The sequence below is a fragment of the Phocoena phocoena genome, chromosome 3, assembly GCF_963924675.1.
Source record: "Phocoena phocoena chromosome 3, mPhoPho1.1, whole genome shotgun sequence".
In the NCBI taxonomy this organism is placed as follows: Eukaryota; Metazoa; Chordata; class Mammalia; order Artiodactyla; family Phocoenidae; genus Phocoena; species Phocoena phocoena.
The window spans coordinates 76145940-76168131 of NC_089221.1; the positions used below are offsets into that span (position 1 = coordinate 76145940).

At 35.9% G+C, this 22192-nt stretch overlaps 1 protein-coding gene across 2 annotated transcripts in view; it reads right to left on the minus strand.

Moving 5' to 3' along the window:
* ARB2A (ARB2 cotranscriptional regulator A) overlaps positions 1–12180 on the minus strand; it is a 384523-nt gene extending 372343 nt beyond the window's left edge. The window contains exons 1-2 of one of the 2 annotated variants that reach the window (XM_065875007.1): positions 12075–12180; positions 4352–4453 (exon numbers count right to left, since the gene is read on the minus strand). In XM_065875007.1, coding sequence (XP_065731079.1) covers positions 4352–4453; positions 12075–12180 — 208 coding nt within the window. Of the gene's footprint in view, positions 1–4351; positions 4454–12074 lie in introns of those variants that run through there. The other variant, XM_065875008.1, reaches the window with a different exon arrangement.
* Positions 12181–22192: the final 10012 nt, after the last annotated feature.

The window sequence follows — 22192 nt, forward strand, 5'->3', positions numbered from 1 at the left end:
AAATGGAAATTGGAGAGAGACAGTGAGCCAAAACAGGTTTAGACTGTCAAGTCAGACTCATACAATTCAGAGATCTTACTGATAATTAATAACTTTACTAATAACTTCAAGGGTACAAGCAATCAAGAGGCACAGGCAAAGCAGGTCTGGAACAGCCTGACCATGTCTTCCCAGGGCCTATCCTCTCACTGGATAGCACTCTCTGGTTCAGAATAGGTGATGTCTCTAAGTGGGGCACATGAGTTACCTAACACATTGGTGAGCATGCTGGTTATAAAACAATTCCATTTTATGTGCCAGAGAGTAGTACTGCTCATGTGATATTTTTCAGAGAAACATGCCCTACATATCCACAGATTATAGGTTTGTTTAACCATAAGCAATGCCAAACCAGTTATCCTGCTCAAAATACTCCATGGATAAGGATTCTCCTCATAGCACAGACCAGGCCACCTGTCTTCTTGCTTTCCCCAGAAGCATTCCCCTGGTATTCAAGAGAGAAACAGACCACAGACCAAGTGCTTTAACACCTTCCCTCCCGCCCCTACTTAGACAACATAAACAGAATTTTGAAAAAACATGAAAGCAAGTTCAAACAATGGTGAACAACCCAGTTGAAAAGAAACAAAAAGAGTATGAACAAAATAAAATAATACAACATTGGAGGACACGTGGAATCAAATAGCAGAAGGCCCAAACTACTGGGTTTGGACTTTATCCTAAGAGCAATGAGGCACAAGAAAGACTTCAGGGGCAGAAGAGGGACATGGTCAAGCTGAATGGAGTTATTAGTATTTGATTTTTATCCAATGAGGACATGCAAGAGTGAAGAAAGACTTGAAAGGAAAGCTGTGGCACTGAAACTAAAGCCAGGAAATATACTACTCTAAGTAAAACTATTTCATTATTTTTATGAATCAATTTTACTACATATAAAATGGGTATTTTTAATATATAAAATAAGGGCTAATCCTTATTTGTAAAGTTCTTTAATACTCAACATGAGACACTGCACTGGATCATTATAACACTCTTTTATGGTCAGATGATGCCATGTAAATTGTAAGGTACATCTACAGTTTTCTTTCTAGGACAGGGAAATTCCCATTTAGCATACCAACACAAGCAGATTGAAGACATCTGCAAATCTAGCACTTGGCATTTTGACTAAGGCAACCTTAAAGGTACATGACATACAGTAATGTGTAATATTGCTGCACTAAAATTTTAAATGTATTTTCTATGAGACTGCTGTGTGAAGGGGAACTGACTTACCTAGATAGTGAGTTTAGGTAGTTAGATATAGATACTTATAACTACATCTCAAAGAGAGGTTTGGTTTTTTTTTTAATTCTCTGTTCATTTTGGACATAATAATTCTCATAAAGTGATAATGATTTTGATACTTTAGGGAAAATAAGCCCTATCAAAACAGCCAACTATCAGCACTAGTACTTTTTGTTTGCTTGTTTTTTTTCATTGATTTTATTTTTATTTATATATTTTTAAACATCTTTATTGGAGTATAATTGCCTTACAATGTTGTGTTAGTTTCTGCTGTATAACAAAGTGAATCAGCTATACATATACATATATCCCCATATCCCCTCCCTCTTGCGTCTCCCTCCCACCCTCCCTATCCCACCGCTCTAGGTTAGCACAAAGCACTGAGCTGATCTCCCTGTGCTATGCGGCTGCTTCCCACTAGCTACCTATTTTACATTTGGTAGTGTATACATGTCAATGCTACTCTAGTATTAAAAGCGAAAAGAAGGTAAAGAGGCAAAGAAAGTAAGCATTCTTAACCAGAAAAGATAATCTAGATCACTTATGTCATAGTTGTATTTGCAAATTTGGTATTTCTCAAAGGTTTGGAAAATCTCTTCAGCAACTGTCAAAGGTCTGACTTAGGACATTTTATTTTAGAGTCCCCAAAACTCAGTTGTAAAATTTCCTGTGTATACCCAAATGCCCATTATTCTGAAGTGTATCCATATATTTTATCAGATTGGTGGTGGAGTCTAAGACCCAAAATAAGCTATCAATGGCCTAAATAAATTAATAAATTGAAAGTATTTAGGACACTTCCTGGCATGTAGTAAGAGTACAATAAATATCAGCTATCATGGAAGACAAGATTCAAACTCAGTTTGTTGCTGAGTCCAAATATTTTTTTTGGTGATACGAAAGTGTGCTTCCTCAAAATACTGTACAGAGGTATAGTGAGTGTGGGTTGAGGGAAAAGGATAAAAGCCTTCACCTTCATCTTCCAAAGCAAGAGCTGGGCCTTATACAATTCCAACAACTGGAGAATGGCTAAATAGGAATTTTGAACACAAAGAGTATTTGAAAAGGTAAAGTGATTTGAAAGAACAAGGTAACAGTTTGATGAAGGTAAAAAGAATCTCTTCCCCTTCATTACAGTTTTTTTTTTCCTTAGGGTGAACTCTGTATCCAAATTCTTCTGTTACCCAACTAAGAACTTTAAAATTCTTTAGAAAATTTAGAAGCTTCTTCAATCAGGTAATGAAAGTTTAAATTTAAAGCTTTCATAACAGTTTTTTTATTATAAATCCTGAAAAAAAAGTCTCTGGAGATACTTAGAACTGCCCTTTTAGCAGTTTAATAATGAAACCAGTTTCCTGGTTTCAGAACCTCACCTCTTTGAAAAAATACTCACTATTCACTCTGAGTTCAACCCTGAACTGTATCATGCTAAAAATAAGATCCATAAAAGTAACATTCTCTCCTTGGAATGCAAGAATCTTTGCCTCATACTGTAAGTCTATATTTATGCAAGACAGTGTCCAGGATATTTAAAAAATAAATGATAGGTGTGTGCAAGGGTCCATATGCATTCATGTGTAAGTACACTTGCATGTGCAAAGGTGTAGGTGTGTCTGAAAGTGTGTAAGTACAGAGCATGTGCATGCAAGGGTATAAAAATGTAAGCAAAGATGTGTGTATGAATATATCTGATAGGAAAGTGAGAGAGAAAAGTGTATTGCTTCTTTGTTTTTCACTCCCTTTAAGAAATGTTCAAGGAAGATGAAAGACAGACTTCAATGAAAACTGATATCCTCTATCCATAAAGCAAACATAGTTCTATGATTTACCCATACTACCAACACACTCCCCCAATCCCTGTTCTGAAAGAGGAGTCTGGTAATTGTTTTAGAGGGGCAGGGGCAACATTAGTCTCAGAGCAATTTTGACTCTGTTAATTAAATTATAAAATTTCTTTTAAAAACAAAATATTACTACTCATACATACTTTGCCATTAGATATCCTTTATTAAAAAACATGAAAATTAGTATCAGAAAAGAGATCAAAGTTTCTAATATGCTCTGTTTAAACTCATTTAATAATCTAGTACAAAGAGACTGTCACTGTAAGTTCTAACACCTATAATTGATATTGTACAGACACATGAATCTAAGGAGGCCTCATCGGCAGGAACTGTATGGACGCTGCAAAGACAAGACAATCTCCTGTGGCAATATGTACAGCTTTAAATACATCATGCAACAGGCAGCATGATTTGTACAGGACACCTGAACTCTTCTTGTAACTTACTGTACAGTTCTCTTTTGCAACTTGGTTCTAACCTGGTATTAGAAAATGAATTGGGTTTTTGTACTTTTTGTATGTTGTATGACAATCGTCAATGTGAACAGAATAAAATAACTGCATGTAAAATTTTGAAAAAACACAGTGATGACAGATCACCAATTTAGTTAATGCAGGGCAACAAGTAGAAAGCTGCGATTCAAATGCTACCTGGCCTGTAATAACATTATCCTTCAAGTATTACAATGTTATTAATCTAGAGTTTAATTGTGCTTTGTTCCAGAAACATCCTTGCAGTCTATGGTATGTTATTCCAAATCCCAAGTGCAAAGCTTATTTTATTCAGAACTTAATTAACAAACTTTACAATAAGGACGTTGCCTAAAAAACTCATGGAATTGAGTATTACGCTTTAAAATATTGTCACAGATAATTATTGCCAGTCATTTCATTTTAAATAACATGTGAAATAGTAGCATTTTTCTACATAATTTAATTGGGAGTTCCAGCTGGATACAAGGGAGCTGAACCCTCAAGACTGAAAATATATAAGCTGAATCAAATTCACATTCGTTGGTTTAAGTGACTTGACAACTATGGGAAATTATTACTTGGTTCTTTTACTTGACTGAAGAACTTCATCATAGAAGGATAAGACATTATTCTCAAAAGAAACACATAAAATTTTCTAGCTGGCAAATAAAAGTAGCAAATAATTATCTGTCCTATGATTCTATGAGCATTTTTAAACAAATCTTGCATATAGCATACACCACTTACTTTCATTAAAAGCATATTCAAATCCTTCCAGTGTATCAGGAAAATCAAGAGGTGGTTCATCTTTTTTCATTAGTTCATCCAAATCTATCCTAGATAATAAATCTAGAAAAGAAATTACATGAAATTTATTTATATTCATTTTCATAGTTGATAACAAAGATTATATTTTAAATTATTTTAAGTATTCTTTTGTTCTGTTAGATTACTTTTTATGTGTTGCCTTAACTGATAAGATTATTACATTTTTAAGTTCCCAAAGTGCTATATTATGATGAGGTACAGTATCAATATAACATAAGCACTTTCAAAACCATAATTCTCAAAACAATCACAACCTAGATCCTATGTACCACTATGGTAAATTATTAATTTCTTCCCTTCAAAATATACAGCTATTAATTTGTACCTTATTAACCTCCTATCATTTTAAAAATTTCAGATGTTAATATGATTTTTAAAAGGTCACTAAATCTTACATATAAATGAAACTACTATGAATAAGGGAACTTAAAAATAAAAATAATGGTAATATAGCATATTATTCTTTTAGAGGGGAAGATCATAATATTAAACTAAAACATGCTAACTGGAGAAAACTGGCTAACACAAAACAGTTTTTATTCTTCACATCATTTGATTATACATAATAAAAAAAACTGTCACCAAGGTTTTGTAAATAAACATTTTATTTTTGAATCTTTTTAGATTTACAGAAAAGTTGAAAGATAGTACAGATAGTGTCTGTACCCAGTTTCCCCTATTGTTAACATCCTACCTTACAAGGCTACATTTGTCAAAAGGAAGAAACCAATGTCGGTACATTACTGTTAACTAAGCCCAGATATTATTCATCAGTTTTTCCATTAATGTCCATTTTCTGTGCCAGGATCCCACCCAGGACACCACAGTGCATACAGTCGGCACGGCTCCTCAGTCACATCTTTTTATTTTGTGAGCATTTCCTTACCTCCTGTTACTACAAGGTGCTGCAGGCTTATCTCGTAGTTTCCCTGCCCCAGCCCTAAAATCAGTCTGTAGACAGTATTTAATGATCTCTTTTAGGCTATCATCATGGGATGAGGCAAAAATTCTTACTATATGTCATCTTAGTGTCATATGGAAACTCGGAAAAATTAAAGATAAACTTCAAATTTATTTAGTTCCCAAAAGATGTGTTTTGTTTTGTTTTTTAAGTTTAGATTTTGAGATTTTTTTCAATCTAACTCAAGTTCCCGAAGAGAAAGAGCTCCTCGGATACATAGTATAGCAAACCAGTCCCCGCTTTCTTTTAAACAAAAGAAGAACCTCAGAATTAACACTTTATTTCTGTCTCTCATTTACACAGATATAACAAATCCATCTGTACAGATCATAAAAATATGCTAGAGGAAAAAATAGTTTGTCTACCTCCAGTCTCTAGTCTTTCCGTAGGACACAAAGATAAGACATCAAAAAACTTGTAAAAAAAAATTAAAAAGTCATTGTTTAAAATTCTTCAATATCCCTGCTGTATCAAATAAACCTCAACTCACACAAATATATACCATTTTCAGCATACAAACATGTTTATAAAAAAAGGTTTGCAAATTGTCTAGTAAAATAAAAAATGTCACAAAGTATGCATACTGGGCCCAAGAGATACATGCTGACAACTTTCTGATTCATTAGTAAAGTTCTGAACAACATGTAAATCTTTGCAAAACAGAGTAAAATAGAAGATTTTTAATATCAAAAACTGGCTTGAAGATTCTCACATCTCTCCTTCCAATGAATTAAATTCCTTTACTTCAGTCATCTTCCACAGTTCAAAATTTAGAAACCTTTTAATCAGACACACAAAAACCATCCAATACATAAGCAGCTGTATTATGTCTAATATCCATTTTCTCCTTCTATCAGCTCAGATCATAAAATGCCATCTAACATCTATATATCATTTTAAAGACTTCACATACTTTACCTCACTTGACCATCACAGCCCTATAAAGTAGTAGCATGTGTTATCATCTTCACTGTCTTTGATACAAGGAAATAAGCTCAGAGAGGTAAAATGGCCTGCCCAAAATTAGACCTTAATAGTAAAGTGGGGTTAATAAAATAAATTTATTCCCCAATACCTAACTCAGTACTCTTTCAAAATCCCCATACTTTTATTCTATGTGCTGTATAAACTCTAAAACGGTGTACCCCCTCTCTTCATTACCTTATAAAAAGAATAAACTCTTCTGAATACAGAAATATGCTTTGGCTTTGACCAAAATGTTCCTTTGAATGATAAAATGAACAACTAAACAAATACGCATTGTTCAAACTTCTCCTCTGTCAACTAGAGAACTATACTTTTTTTTATTTCATTAGCATTGAGAAGACACGTAGAAAGAAATTGTCAGAAATTATTTTTCTGCTTTGTAAAAGGAAAACAATGCTATATAACTGCATTTTACAGAGACTGGATTCCAAAGGCAGTAGATTAGGCAAAAATCAAGTATAATAAAACATTTCCATTGAAAATCCCTTCAATCGCCTATAAAACACAGTACAACTGAATTCTTATAACCTAAATACATATCAGATGTAACACAACAGTTTTTTCTAAAACATGCCTCTGGTGATTAAAGTGATTTAGCAACTAGAATTCTAAACTTCAACAAAGCATATGCAGTAACTGGATAAAAATACCATTTTATACCCCAAAGAATTGAAAACAAAGACTCAGATATTTGTACACCCCCGTTCACAGCAGCATTATTCACAACAGCCAAAAGGAGTAAGCAACCAGTTTCCATAGACAGATGAATGGTGTGATGGTTAATTTTATGTGTCAACTTGACTGGGTGCCCAGATATTTGGTTAAACATTATTCTGAGTGTGTCTGTGAAAGTGTTTCTGGATGAGATTAACATTTGAAACTGTAGACTGAGTAAAGCAGATTGCCCCCCACCTCCAATACGGATGAACCTCATCCAATCCACTGAAGGCCTGAATAGAAGGTGAGTAAGACAGAATTCCCACTCTCTGTATGACTGTCTTCAAGCTAGGACATCAGTCGTCTGCTTTCACAGCACAGGCTCTGAGGATTTTGGAGCAAAGCCTTGCTATCCACTGCAGGTAACTACTCTCCTTTTGAGAAATAACTCTTGGCCTGCTACTGGGCCTGAGTAGAGACTGAACACTTAACCACGGGCTACCAACTTACCATGTAGCTGTCCATCATGAACTAGGTGTTAACTGACCCACCAAGTCATAAAGTTGGGTGTGTACAACAGCATTCCATCATCAAATGGAAGTGGTATGAATGTGATCAGGACTGAGTAGGCCCTGAAGACAAAAGTAAGTTACATGAAGAAGTGGCCCAAATGCCTATGGTCTCCACTGCTGCTACACAGCCTTCTATCCATCAGTGTGCACCTAAGCCCTCATCAGTTGACAGAAGAAGAAAAAACTTGAGTCTGGTTTATAGATGGTTCTGCATGATATTCAGACACCACCCAAAAGTGGACAGTTGAAACATTAGAGCCCCTTTTGGGGATATCCCTAAATGACAGTGGTAAAGAGAAATCTTCCGAGTGAGCAGAACTGAGAGCAGTGCACCTAGGTGTTCCATTTCTTTGGAAAGAGATATGGCCAGACATGTGATTATATAATGGCTGTGGCCAATTGTTTGCCTGGACGGTCAGGGACCTGGAAGGAACACGACTAGAAAATTGGTGACAAGGAAATCTGGAGAAGAGGTATGTGGATAGACCTCCCTGAATGAGCAAAAGATGAGAAGATATTTGTGTCCCAAGTGAATGCTCACTACAAGGTAACCTCAACAGAGGAATATTTTAAAAATCAAGTGTGCAGGGTGATCCATTCTGTGGACACCAGTCAAACTCTTTCCCCAGCCAAACCTGTCATCACCCAATGAGCTCAAGAACAAAGTGGCCATGGTGGCAAGGAAGGAGGTCATATGGGGGCTCAGTAATATGAACATCCACTCACCAAAGCCAACTTGGCTACAACTATAGCTGAGTGTCCAATTTGCCAGCAGCAGAGACCAACATTTCGTCCCCAACATGGCACCATTCCCTGGGGTGATCAGCCAGCTACTTGGTGGCAGGTTAATTACACTGGATCACCTCCATCATGAAAGGGGCAGTATTTTGTTCTTACTGGAATAGATACTTTCTCTGGATACAGACTGGCCGTCCCTGCACTCAATGCTTCTGCCAAACCTGCTATCCATGGACTTACAGAAGGCTTTATCCACCATCATGGTATTCCACACCACATTGTTTCTGATCAAGAAACTCACATTACAGCAAAAGAAGGGTGGCAATGGGCCCATGCTCATGGAACTCACTGGTCTTAACATGCTCCCCACCATCTTGAAGCAGCTAGTTTGACAGAATGGTGGACTGCCTTTTGAAGACTCAGTTACAGGGCCAGCTGGGTGGCAGAACCCTGCAGGGCTGGAACAAGATTCTCTAGAAGGCTGTATATACTCTGAATCAGTGTCCAAAATATAGTGCTATTTCTCCCACAGCCAGAATTCACAGGTCTAGAAATTAAGGGATGAAAATGGGAGTGGCACTACTCATTATTACCCCTAGCGAGCAAGGAAAAAATGTCCATTCTCCTTCTTCTTCTTTTTTTTTTTGTGGTACATGGGCCTCTCACTGTTGTGGCCTCTCCCGTTGCGGAGCACAGGCTCCGGACGCGCAGGCTCAGCAGCCATGGCTCACAGGCCCAGCTGCTCCGCAGCATGTGGGATCTTCCCGGACCGGGGCACGAACCCGTGTCCCCTGCATCGGCAGGCGGACTCTCAACCACTGCGCCACCAGGGAAGCCCCATTCTCCTTATTCTTATTCAACATAGCATTGGATGTCTTAGCCAGTGCAAAAAAGCAAGACTGAAAAGGAAGAAATAAAACTGTCCAACTAGCAAACGACATGATGGTCTACATAGAAAATCCCAAGGATCTACCAAGAAAACCCCAAGAACTAATAAGCGACTTCAGCAAAGTCACAGAATATAATATCAACACACAAAACTTCATTATATTTCCAGAAACTATCAGTAAACATGTGACAATTGAAATTAAAAACACAATACCATTTACAATCACTCTAAAAATTATAATAAAGGACTTCCCTGGTGGTGCAGTGGTTAAGAATCCACCTGCCAATGCAGGGTACACGGGTTCGAGCCCTTGTCTGGGAAGATCCCACATGCTGCGGAGCAACTAAGCCCGTGTGCCACAACTACTGAGCCTGCGCTCTAGAGCCCACGAGCCATAACTACTGAGCCCGGGTACCACAACTACTGAAGCCCATGCGCCTAGAGCCTGTGCTCCACAACAAGAGAACCCACCGCAAGGAGAAGCCCACACACTGCAACGAAGAGCAGCCCCCACTTGCCGCAACTACAGAAAGACTGCAAGCAGCAATGAAGACCCAACACAGCCAAAAATATATACATATATATAAAATAAGTATAAATCTAGTAACAAATGTGTAAGACTTACATGATGAAAATTACAAAGAATCAATGAAGGAACTCAAATATCTAAATAAATGACAGACATTCCATGTTCATGGACTAGAAACCTCAATATAGTAAAGACGTCAATTCTCACATTCGTCTATAGGTTTAAACACAATTCCTATCAAAATCTCAGTAAATTATCTTTTTGTGGTTATAGACAATTTTACTCTTAAAATTTACATGGAAAGGCAAAGGACCTAGAAAAGCCAAACAATTCTGAATAAGAATCAAGTGGGAAGAATGATTCTAGTCAATTTTAAGACTTACCATTTAGTTCAGTAATCAAGAGAGTATGAATTAGAGAAGAGACAGACACAGATACATGGAACAAAATAGAACACCCCAAAATAAGCCCACCGAAATATGTCCAATTTATTTTTGACAAAGGTGAAGAAGTAATTCAATAGCAGAAACAGTCTTTTTCACAAACAGTGCTGGTGCAATTGGACATCAATAGGCAAAACAAACAAAAAACCCTGACCTAAATCTCATACCTTACATAAAAATTAACTCAAAATTCATCATTAGTTTAAATGTAAAATCTAAACTATAAACCTTTTAGAAGAAAACATAAGAGAAGATATTCACAAAGTAGGGCTAGGCAAAGAGTCCTTAGACATGACATCAAAACCATAATCCATTTTAAAAAAACTGATAAATAGGACTGTTTTAGGGACAAAGTTTTATTCAGTTTGTCAATTTGTCCTAAAATACACTTTACTATGCATTTGCCATTTTATCTTCTAATATTTTCAATTTGACTCCCTCATTAGTCATTTCAAGCTCATGTGTGCTAGGCATTGTATTCCTATTGTACCAATGAAGAAAAAGATTTAGAGAAGTTAAGCAATTTGTTTCATGGTGAGTGGGAAAAACATGAGTTTGAATCCAGATACTTCTATATTTAGACCCTATCCATATTCTTTTAATGTCACTGTACTAACTTTAAAATCCAGAAAAATCCATCTGATCTCTTACATACTGCTTGTGGAAGTGTAAATTGGAACCACAACTTGAGAGATCAAATTTTCGCATTATCAAGTAAGGTTGAAGGTGCATAAAAGCTATCTAAGTGGAAACCCAGCGAGTTTATTTAGATGGAAACACACACGTTCCTTATCCTCCTTCCTAAATTAACCATTATTCTGAGTGTGCAAGTCATTCTCAGCAGCATACATACATGCAGTAAAACCATCTATAGAGTTGTCTATAACTGTCTCCAATTCCTCTCTTCCCATTCTCTACTGAAGTTCTCCAATACGACTTTCATTTCCATCAATTCACTGAAAAGCTCTTTGTGAAGACCATCAATAACCTCTACACTGTCAAATCCAAAATTAAATTCTCAGTCCTCATCTAAGCTGGTTTATAATCATTACTAAATTAATTACTCTCATTTTCTTCACTATGTGTTAAGGATCTCTCTCTTGCTCCTAGGTCTCAGCCTATCTTACTAGAAATTCACTTTAAACCTCTTTTGCTAGTTCTTCCTCATTTTCCTGACCCTAAGATCGAGATGTCCCACGGTTCAATCTTCAGACCTTTTCTCTTTCTGGCTACAGTGACATCCCTGGTGATCTCAATTAGGACCATAACTTTAAATATTACCTCTATGCTAATGATTCCTAAAACTTTTATCTCCAACCCAAATGCCCTCAACTCTACACTCAACTTCTCCAGCTTGATGTTTAAGTGGCATCTCAGTTTAATATTTAATATGTCAAAAACTTAATGCTTGCTTTCCACCATCGCCACCACAACCTGCTTTTCCCGCACTTTTCTTAATCTAACTTTTCTTAATCTCATAAAATATGCCTAGAGCTAATGCCACAAAGACAATACAGGATCATTATCCTAACCTAGTATGACATTTCAAACAACAAAAATATGGTAAGGGCACTAGTCTTGACTCAAGAGACCACTAGTGTTAGTTTTACTGTTAAATACATGACCTGGAATAAGAAAAGCATTAAGAATTCTTACATCTGTAAAATCACATGATTTTATGATTTATTTACTGAGTACATACTATATCTCAGACACTGAGGTAGTCACGGGATACAAATAATTACAAATAGATTAAGTACTGATATTCTTATTTTAGAATTGAAATGAATGTAAGGTCACCTAAATATTCCTATACCTTTATTAGGCACAATGAAAATATCCTGAAAAAGCAAATTAAGTATGTACCTTTCAGGGCTGTTGTCTTTTCTTTTTCATCTGGACCTCCCTGCTGGATGTGTGCCATGCTTATCCAAATTGGCAACAAAATTAAAGACCTCAAGGAAATAGACATCAATCTTCAGAAGACAGTCTAGAATGAATGAAAGCAATAAATTAAGCTCTACTCAATCCTACCTATGCCATGAGAAAGTCCTAGATCCTCCCAATTGGAATTAATCTCTCTATCCTGATTTCCCACTGCACTTTGTTGATGCCTATGCCGTAGTACTTAGCATAGCCTGCCTTGCATTATAGTTATTTATGTATTTGTCTGGGTCACCTAACAGATTACAAGCCCCAGGATAAAGGTATCAACTTTTTGTCATCTTGATGTCTCTCATATCACCAAACACAACACTATACACACAGACACCTAATGCTGCTAAACTGAACTGAGCTAAACTTACTATTTAGGTGTAGTTCCCTATCATCTAATGTTTTTAAAAATATCTCCATGTAGTTTCTAAAACTTGACATTTCTTTTAAAATAAACTGTCAGCATGTCATGTACAAGGTCAGAATATTTTTTTCCCAGGACATGCAGACAGGCAGAAGGAGAAAAATACTTAAGGTAGCCATAAATTACCTCTAGTGTAATTCAAAATACAACTTTAAGGGAAAAAATTAGCCCTTTTAAAAAAAAAACTATGTCAAATTCTATGTCTGGAAGCCATACTCTATAAATGGCACTCCAGTAAACAATCGTAATATAAACTTATGATTTATTAAAATCGAATGCTGCTCTGCCTTGGCCAAAAGGAAGACATTTAAACTATAAATAGTTTCTCCCAGGGTGCCCACAAACAGGGAAAAAAAAACACAAAACACTATTCCTAAAGTTTAAAAGAAAAGAATGTAACACATACAGTGGAAAAAAATTAAATGAAATTAAAACAGTCAATCCATACTGTTAAGGAAATTACATAAAAACTGCGATAAACAAGATTGAATATTCCTCTGATTTACTTACTACCCAGAAAGCAAACTTCAGTTTCCACTCAGAGGTATATTGTACAATTATCTTTAAAAACTGAGGCATTTTTATAATTAACAGAGTACAGCAGGAAATGCTTTAAAATAATAATAATACTTAAAATAATATTTTTAAACTATGAACATTCCCAGGGTCATAAAGCAATGCTGCCCTTATCTCAGTTCTAACTGTAGGTGGGGTAGTATAAGAGGAAGGGCCCTCTGGCTCTACTACTAACTAGCCTGTGTCCTTGACAAATTATTTAACTTCTCTAAGCCTCACTTTCCACATATGTAAAATGTAAATGATAATCATGCTTCCCTCATGGTGTTACAATGAGGTTAAATGTAGAACATTTAGTATAGTGCCTGTTGCGTAATTAAGTGTCCGACACATGTTGGTTTATATTTTTTAAATGTTGTAAATGTATCCTAGCTTCACTACTTAATAACAGCTCTGTGGCCAGGGACAAATCACTTAATATCCAAAAATCTTCAGATTCCTCATTTATAAAGTGTAGCTCATATAATAGTGGTTGAGAAGAAGTAATATTACAGAAGGTGTGTACAGCTGATCATTGCTATTACTAGTGGTATTACTGTTTCTCAATAATGTGAAGTTTCCTAACCTAGGAATAACTAAAATATGAGACTATTTTTGACTGGGAAAGCATTTTCACTTAGCATGGAAGTAATTGTTGTTTTTCTTCTGTGAATAGGTAACTCAAAACTCTGTAAATTCTACATGGATGAAATATGTCTATATTCCTTCAAGACACGTATTTTTGTCTATAGGGTGGGCAATGTGCAAGACACCAGGGTGCAATGGTGAGTAAAACATGGTCACGGCCCGGGTGGGGCTTACTCTCTCGTGACCAAATGAAACTACCAAATTGCCACAAATAAAATATATGAGACCCAGACTGATCATTACAACACCGTTACAAAAAAAAAGCAGGGCTTCCCTGGTGGCACAGTGGTTGACAGTCCGCCTGCCGATGCAGGGGACACGGGTTCGTGCCCCGGTCCAGGAAGATCCCACATGCCGCGGAGCAGCTGGGCCCGTGAGCCATGGCCGCTGAGCCTGCGCATCCGGAGCCTGTGCTCCGCAACGCGAGAGGCCACAACGGTGAAAGGCCCGCGTACATCAAAACAAAAAAAGAAAAAGCAATATTTGTAAGGGTTATCTATTTACATTCAGGAATTAGTTTTATCTGTCAAGTCCCACAAGTTTGTGTACACGTTTCTCCAGCAACTCCTTATTATCTACCATCTTGTAGCAGAAATGAAACAGAAATGTTCATGATGATAGAGATTCCATACAGTGCTCTTTGCTAACAATTCCAAAACCAAATTAACTATCTATAGGAGACTTCTTGCATTTTTTTACTCTATCCCTCTGCCAATTCAGTTTTCTTCTAAATGTAAACTGTTAGGTTATTTTTCACTGGCCTCAAATAGTCTAATTTCTAAACAGAACAATTTATATTATTATTTCATTGTGATTGTTTCACTGAAGGCGAAATTATAAAATAATTTTGATGCTAGAGTCATTTTCAAGATTCATATTTTAAAATTCTGGAGATCTAATGTACAGCATGGTGACTAAAGTTACTGTGCTGTATACTTGAAAGTTGCAAAGAGAGCAGGTCTTAAAAGTTCTCACCACAAAACAAAAAAAAAGTAACTATGTGAGGTTATAGTTGTGTTAACTAACCTTATTGTGGTAATCATTTTGCAAAACATACATAAATCAAGTCATCACATTATATGTCTTAAATACACATAATGTTATATGTCAATTATATCTCAATAAAACTTGAAAAAAAGCTCTAACTGCTCTACAATGTTTAATAACACATTCCCCTTTTAAGACTTTGATCTTCATGAGGACAGGTATCATGACTGTCCCTAGCACAATGTCTGATACATTGTGGAGCTCAATGGATATTTGTCAAATTCGCAAATAAACGAGTAAGAGATATAGGGAATAAAATACAATTCACATTTTAAAGAATCATTTTTAAGACTCCCAAGATCAAATATCAATTAATAATCATTATGCTTATTTTATACAAGACAACCCAAAAACACACGTTGCAATTCACTGAAGTGATGATATATAAGTTAGGAGACTACTAACTACTATCTTTGACCCTAAACTTTATAGCAGCAGATACAAAGCAGGTAAGCAAGAAGCAAACTGCCTATCGCCTTCTTATTCACTGTTAGATTTTTATCTTCTTGAGTTATTTTCCTTGGCTGTGGCACAGCTGTTGAAACTAAATCAGGAACATTATAAATTCTCAATTTAGTTTTCCTCATAAAAATTCAGAGTTATAACATGCATGACCACAGATAAACACTACTGCAAATGCAGCCAGCAAGCCGTTTGATACATTTGATGTATATATATTAATACGTGCACTCGACATAGTTTATTTAGTATTATCTGATGGAGGTTAGTTTATAGGGAATAAAGTGGTGGAAGGTTTTTACTGATGTGAACTGCGACACAGTTGACATGCTGTATACTTCCTGATAACCACTGCTGTTTAAATATGGTTTCCTAGAAATGGTTACAATATAAACTAGATTCAAAACATCTCAGTTTGCGATTTCATTCTGCAAACTACACAAAGCAATTATCGTATCTTCTTCCTTTCTATGGTTCCAACAGAGAATCCACTATGTATAAATAAAGCTATAAATAACTTGTCATGTGTAATCTTTATCCAGTGAGCATTTCAAAACATGAAACAGTAGAATATTTCTTATTTGCCCTATTTGCTCAAAATATGGCATGAGCACTTATAAAATGTACACAAAGATACACAGAAGCCTTAGTTTCCTACATCTGTTTGTTTTTAGGCAGGTATTAAATAGGACCTAGATATAGATTATTTTGCAACAGAAGGCCTTTCCACCTCACATTCTGAATGTAATGATGAAAGTACAAAACATATCACAGGACGAGTAAAATTGGGTTAAGTCGCTGGGACCCCTGGAGCTGGTTTGGTCCCCCAAAGAATCTATGCTAAATCAGGCTCTGAAATCCAGCTCATGAAAGCTTACTTGCAATCAAAAACACAGTAATTGAACTGGTACCACAGCTTTAAGAAGAACCAAAACATCTACCCAAATTACAGTTAAAATATGCATGTTACTCAGAAGCTCCTCATCAGCAACGTTTAGTTCATAACAATCCGGGACAGTTTATAGTTCTGAGTCAATAGTGTGAAAAATGTATGTTTTGGAGAGAGAGTGTGTGTGATAGTGTGTGTGTGTGTGTGTACAGACATATGGGCACTGGGGAAGAGGCTAAAGAAGAGTAAGGGCATCAGGCTGAAGAAGACATGGAAGACAAGGTCCAGGGTAATATGGGCTCTTAGTGCATAGAAAATGGTGGCTTCTACAGAGAATGTAATCTATATGTGGGTCAAGGTTTAGCTCAGAGTAGGAATATCTTGTTCCAATCCAAACACACCTAAAGTAATTCCTTAGTTTCTCAAGCAAAGTGATGTTTTAGGTTTGGGAGGAGAAATTCAGGTTTTTAGCCTCAATTCCACCACCTAGTGGCTGAGTGATCTTGAGAAAGTCACAACTTCTCTAACCTAAGTAATGGGAATAACAAAGAAAATAAGAGCACTTCCCTTTACAGGGGGATTATGAAGATCATACGAAAAAATGTAGACAAAAACATTTTACAAACTATAAATTCCTTTATAAATATTAGTAATCCACATAACATTAGAAATAATTTGGTTCCAATTACTACGTGCTCAAACGCCAAAAAGAATATTCTCATCATCCAGCTTATAGGAATGAGAAACTTTCAATGTGTATCATTTGGGTGAATTCTTAGAATAAACAATTAAGCCCCATAATAAGTACTTGTTGAGTTGACTTGGGTTTCCAAGACTATATTGAATATAATTATAATGGAACTTAAATTAATTTTTAATATAATTTGTTTATATTCTTGTCTAATCTTATTAAAATGTATGTCTGGAAAAGTTCAAGTATGTGAGTTCTACCTTCATTCAGATTAAAGTTGTGTCCAAAGAAGAACACTATTCCAACTATTTCCTAAATGCACATGTTACAAAGTCACCAAGTCCTTTCACATCCATTATCTTATTAGGTCACTGCCACAACTGGCTGATAGAGTCAAACTACTCAACTTCAACTAGGAAAATAATTCTAGTTTCTTTATCCTACAAAAGTTTTTCACTCTTGTGTACTAATTTATGTCATCAGGGAGTATTACAATTTGGAGTTTAGACAAGGTGGAAGAAGTTGATTACATATATACAGACAAAAGCTGTCCACCAAAATTGTCTCAACCTATTTGGTTTGCTATTCAGAATTAAGATTGATAAAAATTACTCTCCATCATAATAGAATACTCCTGAGCCATAAAAAAGAATGAAATATTGCCATTTGCAGCAACATGGATAGACCTACAGAATATTATACTTAGTGAAGCAAGTTAGACAGAGAAAGACAAATATTATATGGTACCACTTATATGTGGAATCTAAAAAATAAAACAAATGAATTGATATACAAAACAGAAACAGACATAGAAAACAAATTTATAGTTACCAAAAGGGAAATGGAGGGGGGGAAGGATAAATTAGGAGTATGGGATTAACAAATACAAACTACTATACATAAAATAAATAAGTGACAAGGATTTACTGTATAGCATAGGAAACTATATTCAATATCTTGTAATAACCTTTAATGGAAAATAATCTGAAAAAATATATATATATAACTGAATCATTTTGCATACCTGAAACTAACACAATATTGTAAATCAACTGTACTATAATAAAAAATTTAATAAATCAATAAAAAGTGTAATCCCTAAACTGGAAACAAACTGAAACAAACTACTCATCAAGTTTGTTATACAACTATTAAAAAAAAATTACTCCCCATCATTCCTCACAGTACTTTGGCAAATCAAGCATCTAAAAGAAAGAGTCAAAAGTTAAGGAATATCAAATACAAAGATTTTAGAAGAAACTAATATTGTACTACTGTGTCTTTTTAACAGCTTGCGAGCTTGGTAGTCATCCGGTTAGGTTTCATATTGCTTTCTGGTTAGCAGAAAGACAGAAACTCAACAAGGCTAGAGTGAAAACGTTAGAATATCTGCAAGACAAGGCTAAAACTGAATCTAAGAAATTAAACATGGCTAAGACAATTCTTTAGATAACTCTCAATTTTGAAGCCCAACAAAAGAAAAAATAATTTAAGTAGCCTTTTATGAAGTTCTCATAATATGGAACAGAAATAGCAGAGCTATGGCAGAGGACAAAATAATTCTCAAAAAGGAGATATGCTCAAAATTTCAGAAAAACAGGGTAAATCTAACAAATAGTATCTTTTATAGGGGTCAAATTAAAATGTCACTAGCTACTTAAGAGACTCTATGGTAAACATAAACAATAAAATATAGCTTATATTATGAATGTACATACCTCCAGGCCAAATTGACCAAGCAGAAACTATCTTCATAAGATTTAAAAGTAGCCAATACCATGAAATAACAGTGATAACATATTTGCAAAGCCTGAACCAAATTTTCTCATTCCATAAATACTCTTACTAGCATCTGTGCTCAACTTTGTGAACTCAAAGTTCAACCTGAATTTTAAAATATAATATGCATGTTGTAGACACTAAGATGACCCGCCCTCTGCCCCCACCATGCCCCTTCAAGGGGAACTTGCTGCTCAGTAGCAGGGAGTACACTCAGCAAACAGCCTCAAGCTGTTCACCACTTAAGAGTCAGCCTCAGATGCAGAGCACTGCCTCACTCAAGGTCATGCCTTTCCCAGGTTGACTGACCCTCAGGAGCTGACTGAACCAAGCGGGGAAACAAAGGCCCAGCCATTTCAGCCTGATGCAGGAGAAGCCTGACAGGCACTATTTGCTCCAGAGCTCGCTGCTAGGTTGGCTGAGGTTCTGTCAGGCCTGCATTTAGTTCAACTTCTCCCTTTGACCAATACCGTTGTCCTCCTTGTTTTCGCAAGTGTCGATCTCTAATAAACACCTTGCACTCCAAATTTTGTCTCGGCATCTGCTTCTGAAAAATCCAAGCTGCAACAATGTACTTTTCCAAATTATTTTTCTGCAAATTAAACAAAAAAATTCTGATGCTGAGACTTTATATATCCAGAATATACAAAGAACACTAGCAACTCAACAATAAAAAGACAACCTAATTTTAAAAACTGACAAAGGATATGAATACACATCTCTCCAAAGAAGATATACAAATGACCAAAAAGCACAAAAAAGATATGCTCAGCATCATTAGTCATTATGAAAATGCAAATCAAAACCACAGTAAGATACCACTTCACACCCTATAACATGGCTGTAAGCAACAAGAAAAACAAATGCTGGTGAGAATATGGAGAAATTGGAACCCTCATCCATCATCAGAAGAAATGTAAACTGGTGTAGCCACTCACGAAAACAGTCTGGCAGTTCCTCAAAATGTTAAACATAGATTTACGAAAAGACCCAGCAATTCCACTTCCAGCTACATACCTAACAGAAATGAAAACACATGTCCATACCAAAACTTACACATAAATGTTTACAGAAGGATTATTTGTAATTGCCGAAAAGCAGAAACAACTTAAATGTCTGTCAAGTGACAACTGGATACACAAAATGTGGTATATATCCATATAACAGAATATTACTCACTAATTAAAAAAAAGAATGAAGTAGTCACATATGCTACAACACGAACGACAATGAAAACATGATAAGCGAGAGAAAGACCACATAGCGTATGATTCCATTTATATGAAATGTCTAGAACAGGCAAATTCACTGAAACAGAAAGCAGATTAATAAAGAGTTTTGGGGAGCTGGGGTGGGGAAGAGAATGAGAAGTGATTGCCAGTGGGTACTTAAGTTTCTTTTTGAGGTGATGATTCTGATAGTCCAAAAGAGATATGTTTACATTGGAGCAGTATTCCTCACTGTGTATTAAGTGGCTCTCTCTCTCCCATCTCTTCTTTAAAGCTACCATGCCAAAGGTCAAGGCACAGTCTCAAAAGGGAGGAGGCGTGACCATTTCATTCATTCTTCTCTTTTCCTTCCATGAAAACAAAATTGTTAAGTGGACTTCAGGCAGACTCACTTAAAGAACTTCTCTCTTCAAATGACCCTATCATCCCTTCCACCAGAGCCAGGATGGCAACCATCTAGGCCTGCTCTATCGAGACATTAGGGGCAAATACATTATTTCCTAGGTATAAAAGGTAAATATTATATATAAAGTTTTTGTAAACCACAGTACTCTAGTCTAGCTTGTTCTAGTTCTGTGCATTGAGGATTCTCTGTTAATGATAATTTGCCTCCCTGGCCTGTCCCTATCCCTTACATACATCTTCCAGTGAGAATGTGATCAGAGCACTGATTCACTTTGGTCATGATTTGTTAATTCTTTGGCCACATACCACCTAAGGGTATCCCAATTTTACCCAATTTCTAATAAGGACTGAAATTTGGTAATAACTGCCTTATTATTATTATTATTATTGCAACTGATCCCACACATAATACTAACTTACTTCAAAGTTAGAAATGTACCACATACTATAAGGAAAAATAAAAATGAAGGAAAAACTTGAGCATATAATCCAGCAATTTATTCTGATGCCTGGTGAGCTATACTAATAACACCAGCAATAAAGTTTAATGGCAAAGTTAAGCTTTGTGGAGACCACAACTGTACTGTAAATAGGCATTTAAGTACCACTCATATCCAGTGTCTACTGACAGTGCACTCCTTATTGTTTATTTAAGGGGAAAATATCTGTGAAGCCTGACTTTACCTAAATGTGTTAATAACTGGGAATGTTATCACTTAAGTGCCTTCAGAATGAATGATTTTTTCTTTTTTTTTGGCTTCTAGACTTCCCCAATTCTTTTTGAAGTGCTAATACTTTCTAGAATTTAATGTCTGTACCATATTTCAAAAATGACCACATCCTGAGACCAACAGGTGATGAACTCAGAAAGACTTGGGAAGACTCTCTGTTGCTGTGATACTACAAATATCTGATGTTAAATAAAGAGAATTAGAAATGTGAAACTTCAAATCACCTTTCTAAACTACCATATTAGTTACAGTGGCTATTTACTTTATACAGAAAACAAGAAATACAATTCATATTGTGTAACTTGACTAAATTAACAAAGGATTTGAGGCAGCAAAATTCTCTTATTCCAAAAACAAAGAGCTTTGAACCCTCCTGGCTTCCACAAAATATTTTTCCCCCACTAAAACAACCATCACTTAGCCACAGTATTAATTACAGGAAGTTAACTCTGTGGCACTGAAGTTGTCAGCACAAGGACACTTTGTGGAATGATAACCCATTTATATTATTAGACCTATGCTTAAACACAGTATGCCAGATGGCATTCATTACTATTGTCTACGTAAGCACAAAGTAGTAGAATCCTTTCCTATGATCATGAGAGTATTTTACAACTAGACTTTTTTTTTACTTTATAATTTTTTATTGAAGTATAGCTGATTTACAATGTAGTGTTCATTACTGCTTTACAGCAAAGGGATTCAGTTGTACATGTATATATACATTCTTTTCTTTATATATTCTTTTACATCATGGTTTACAGGTGCTTGTATTAGCAGCAGTTTGGCAGAATAGTTAAGGTCCTGGATGCTAAAGCCTCGCTTTGTTCAAACCCCAGCTCTGCCGCTTGCTAGCTGTGGAAGCCACGTGCCTTAGTTTTCCCATCTCTATAAAGGACAAATAATAGCACCTACCTCATAGCATTGTAATAATTGAATGAGTTCATGTGTGAACAGGGCTTGGCCATGTAGCATGAAAGGCTTAACTGTATTTCTTTTTGTCATTTCTTTGTTTTGTTTTGTTTTTTAACTATCACTTTATTGGAGTATAATTGCTTTACAATGGTGTGTTAGTTTCTGCTTTATAACAAAGTGAATCAGTTATATATATACATATGTTCCCATATCTCTTCCCTCTTGCGTCTCCCTCCCTCTCACCCTCCATATCCCACCCCTCTAGGTGGTCACAAAC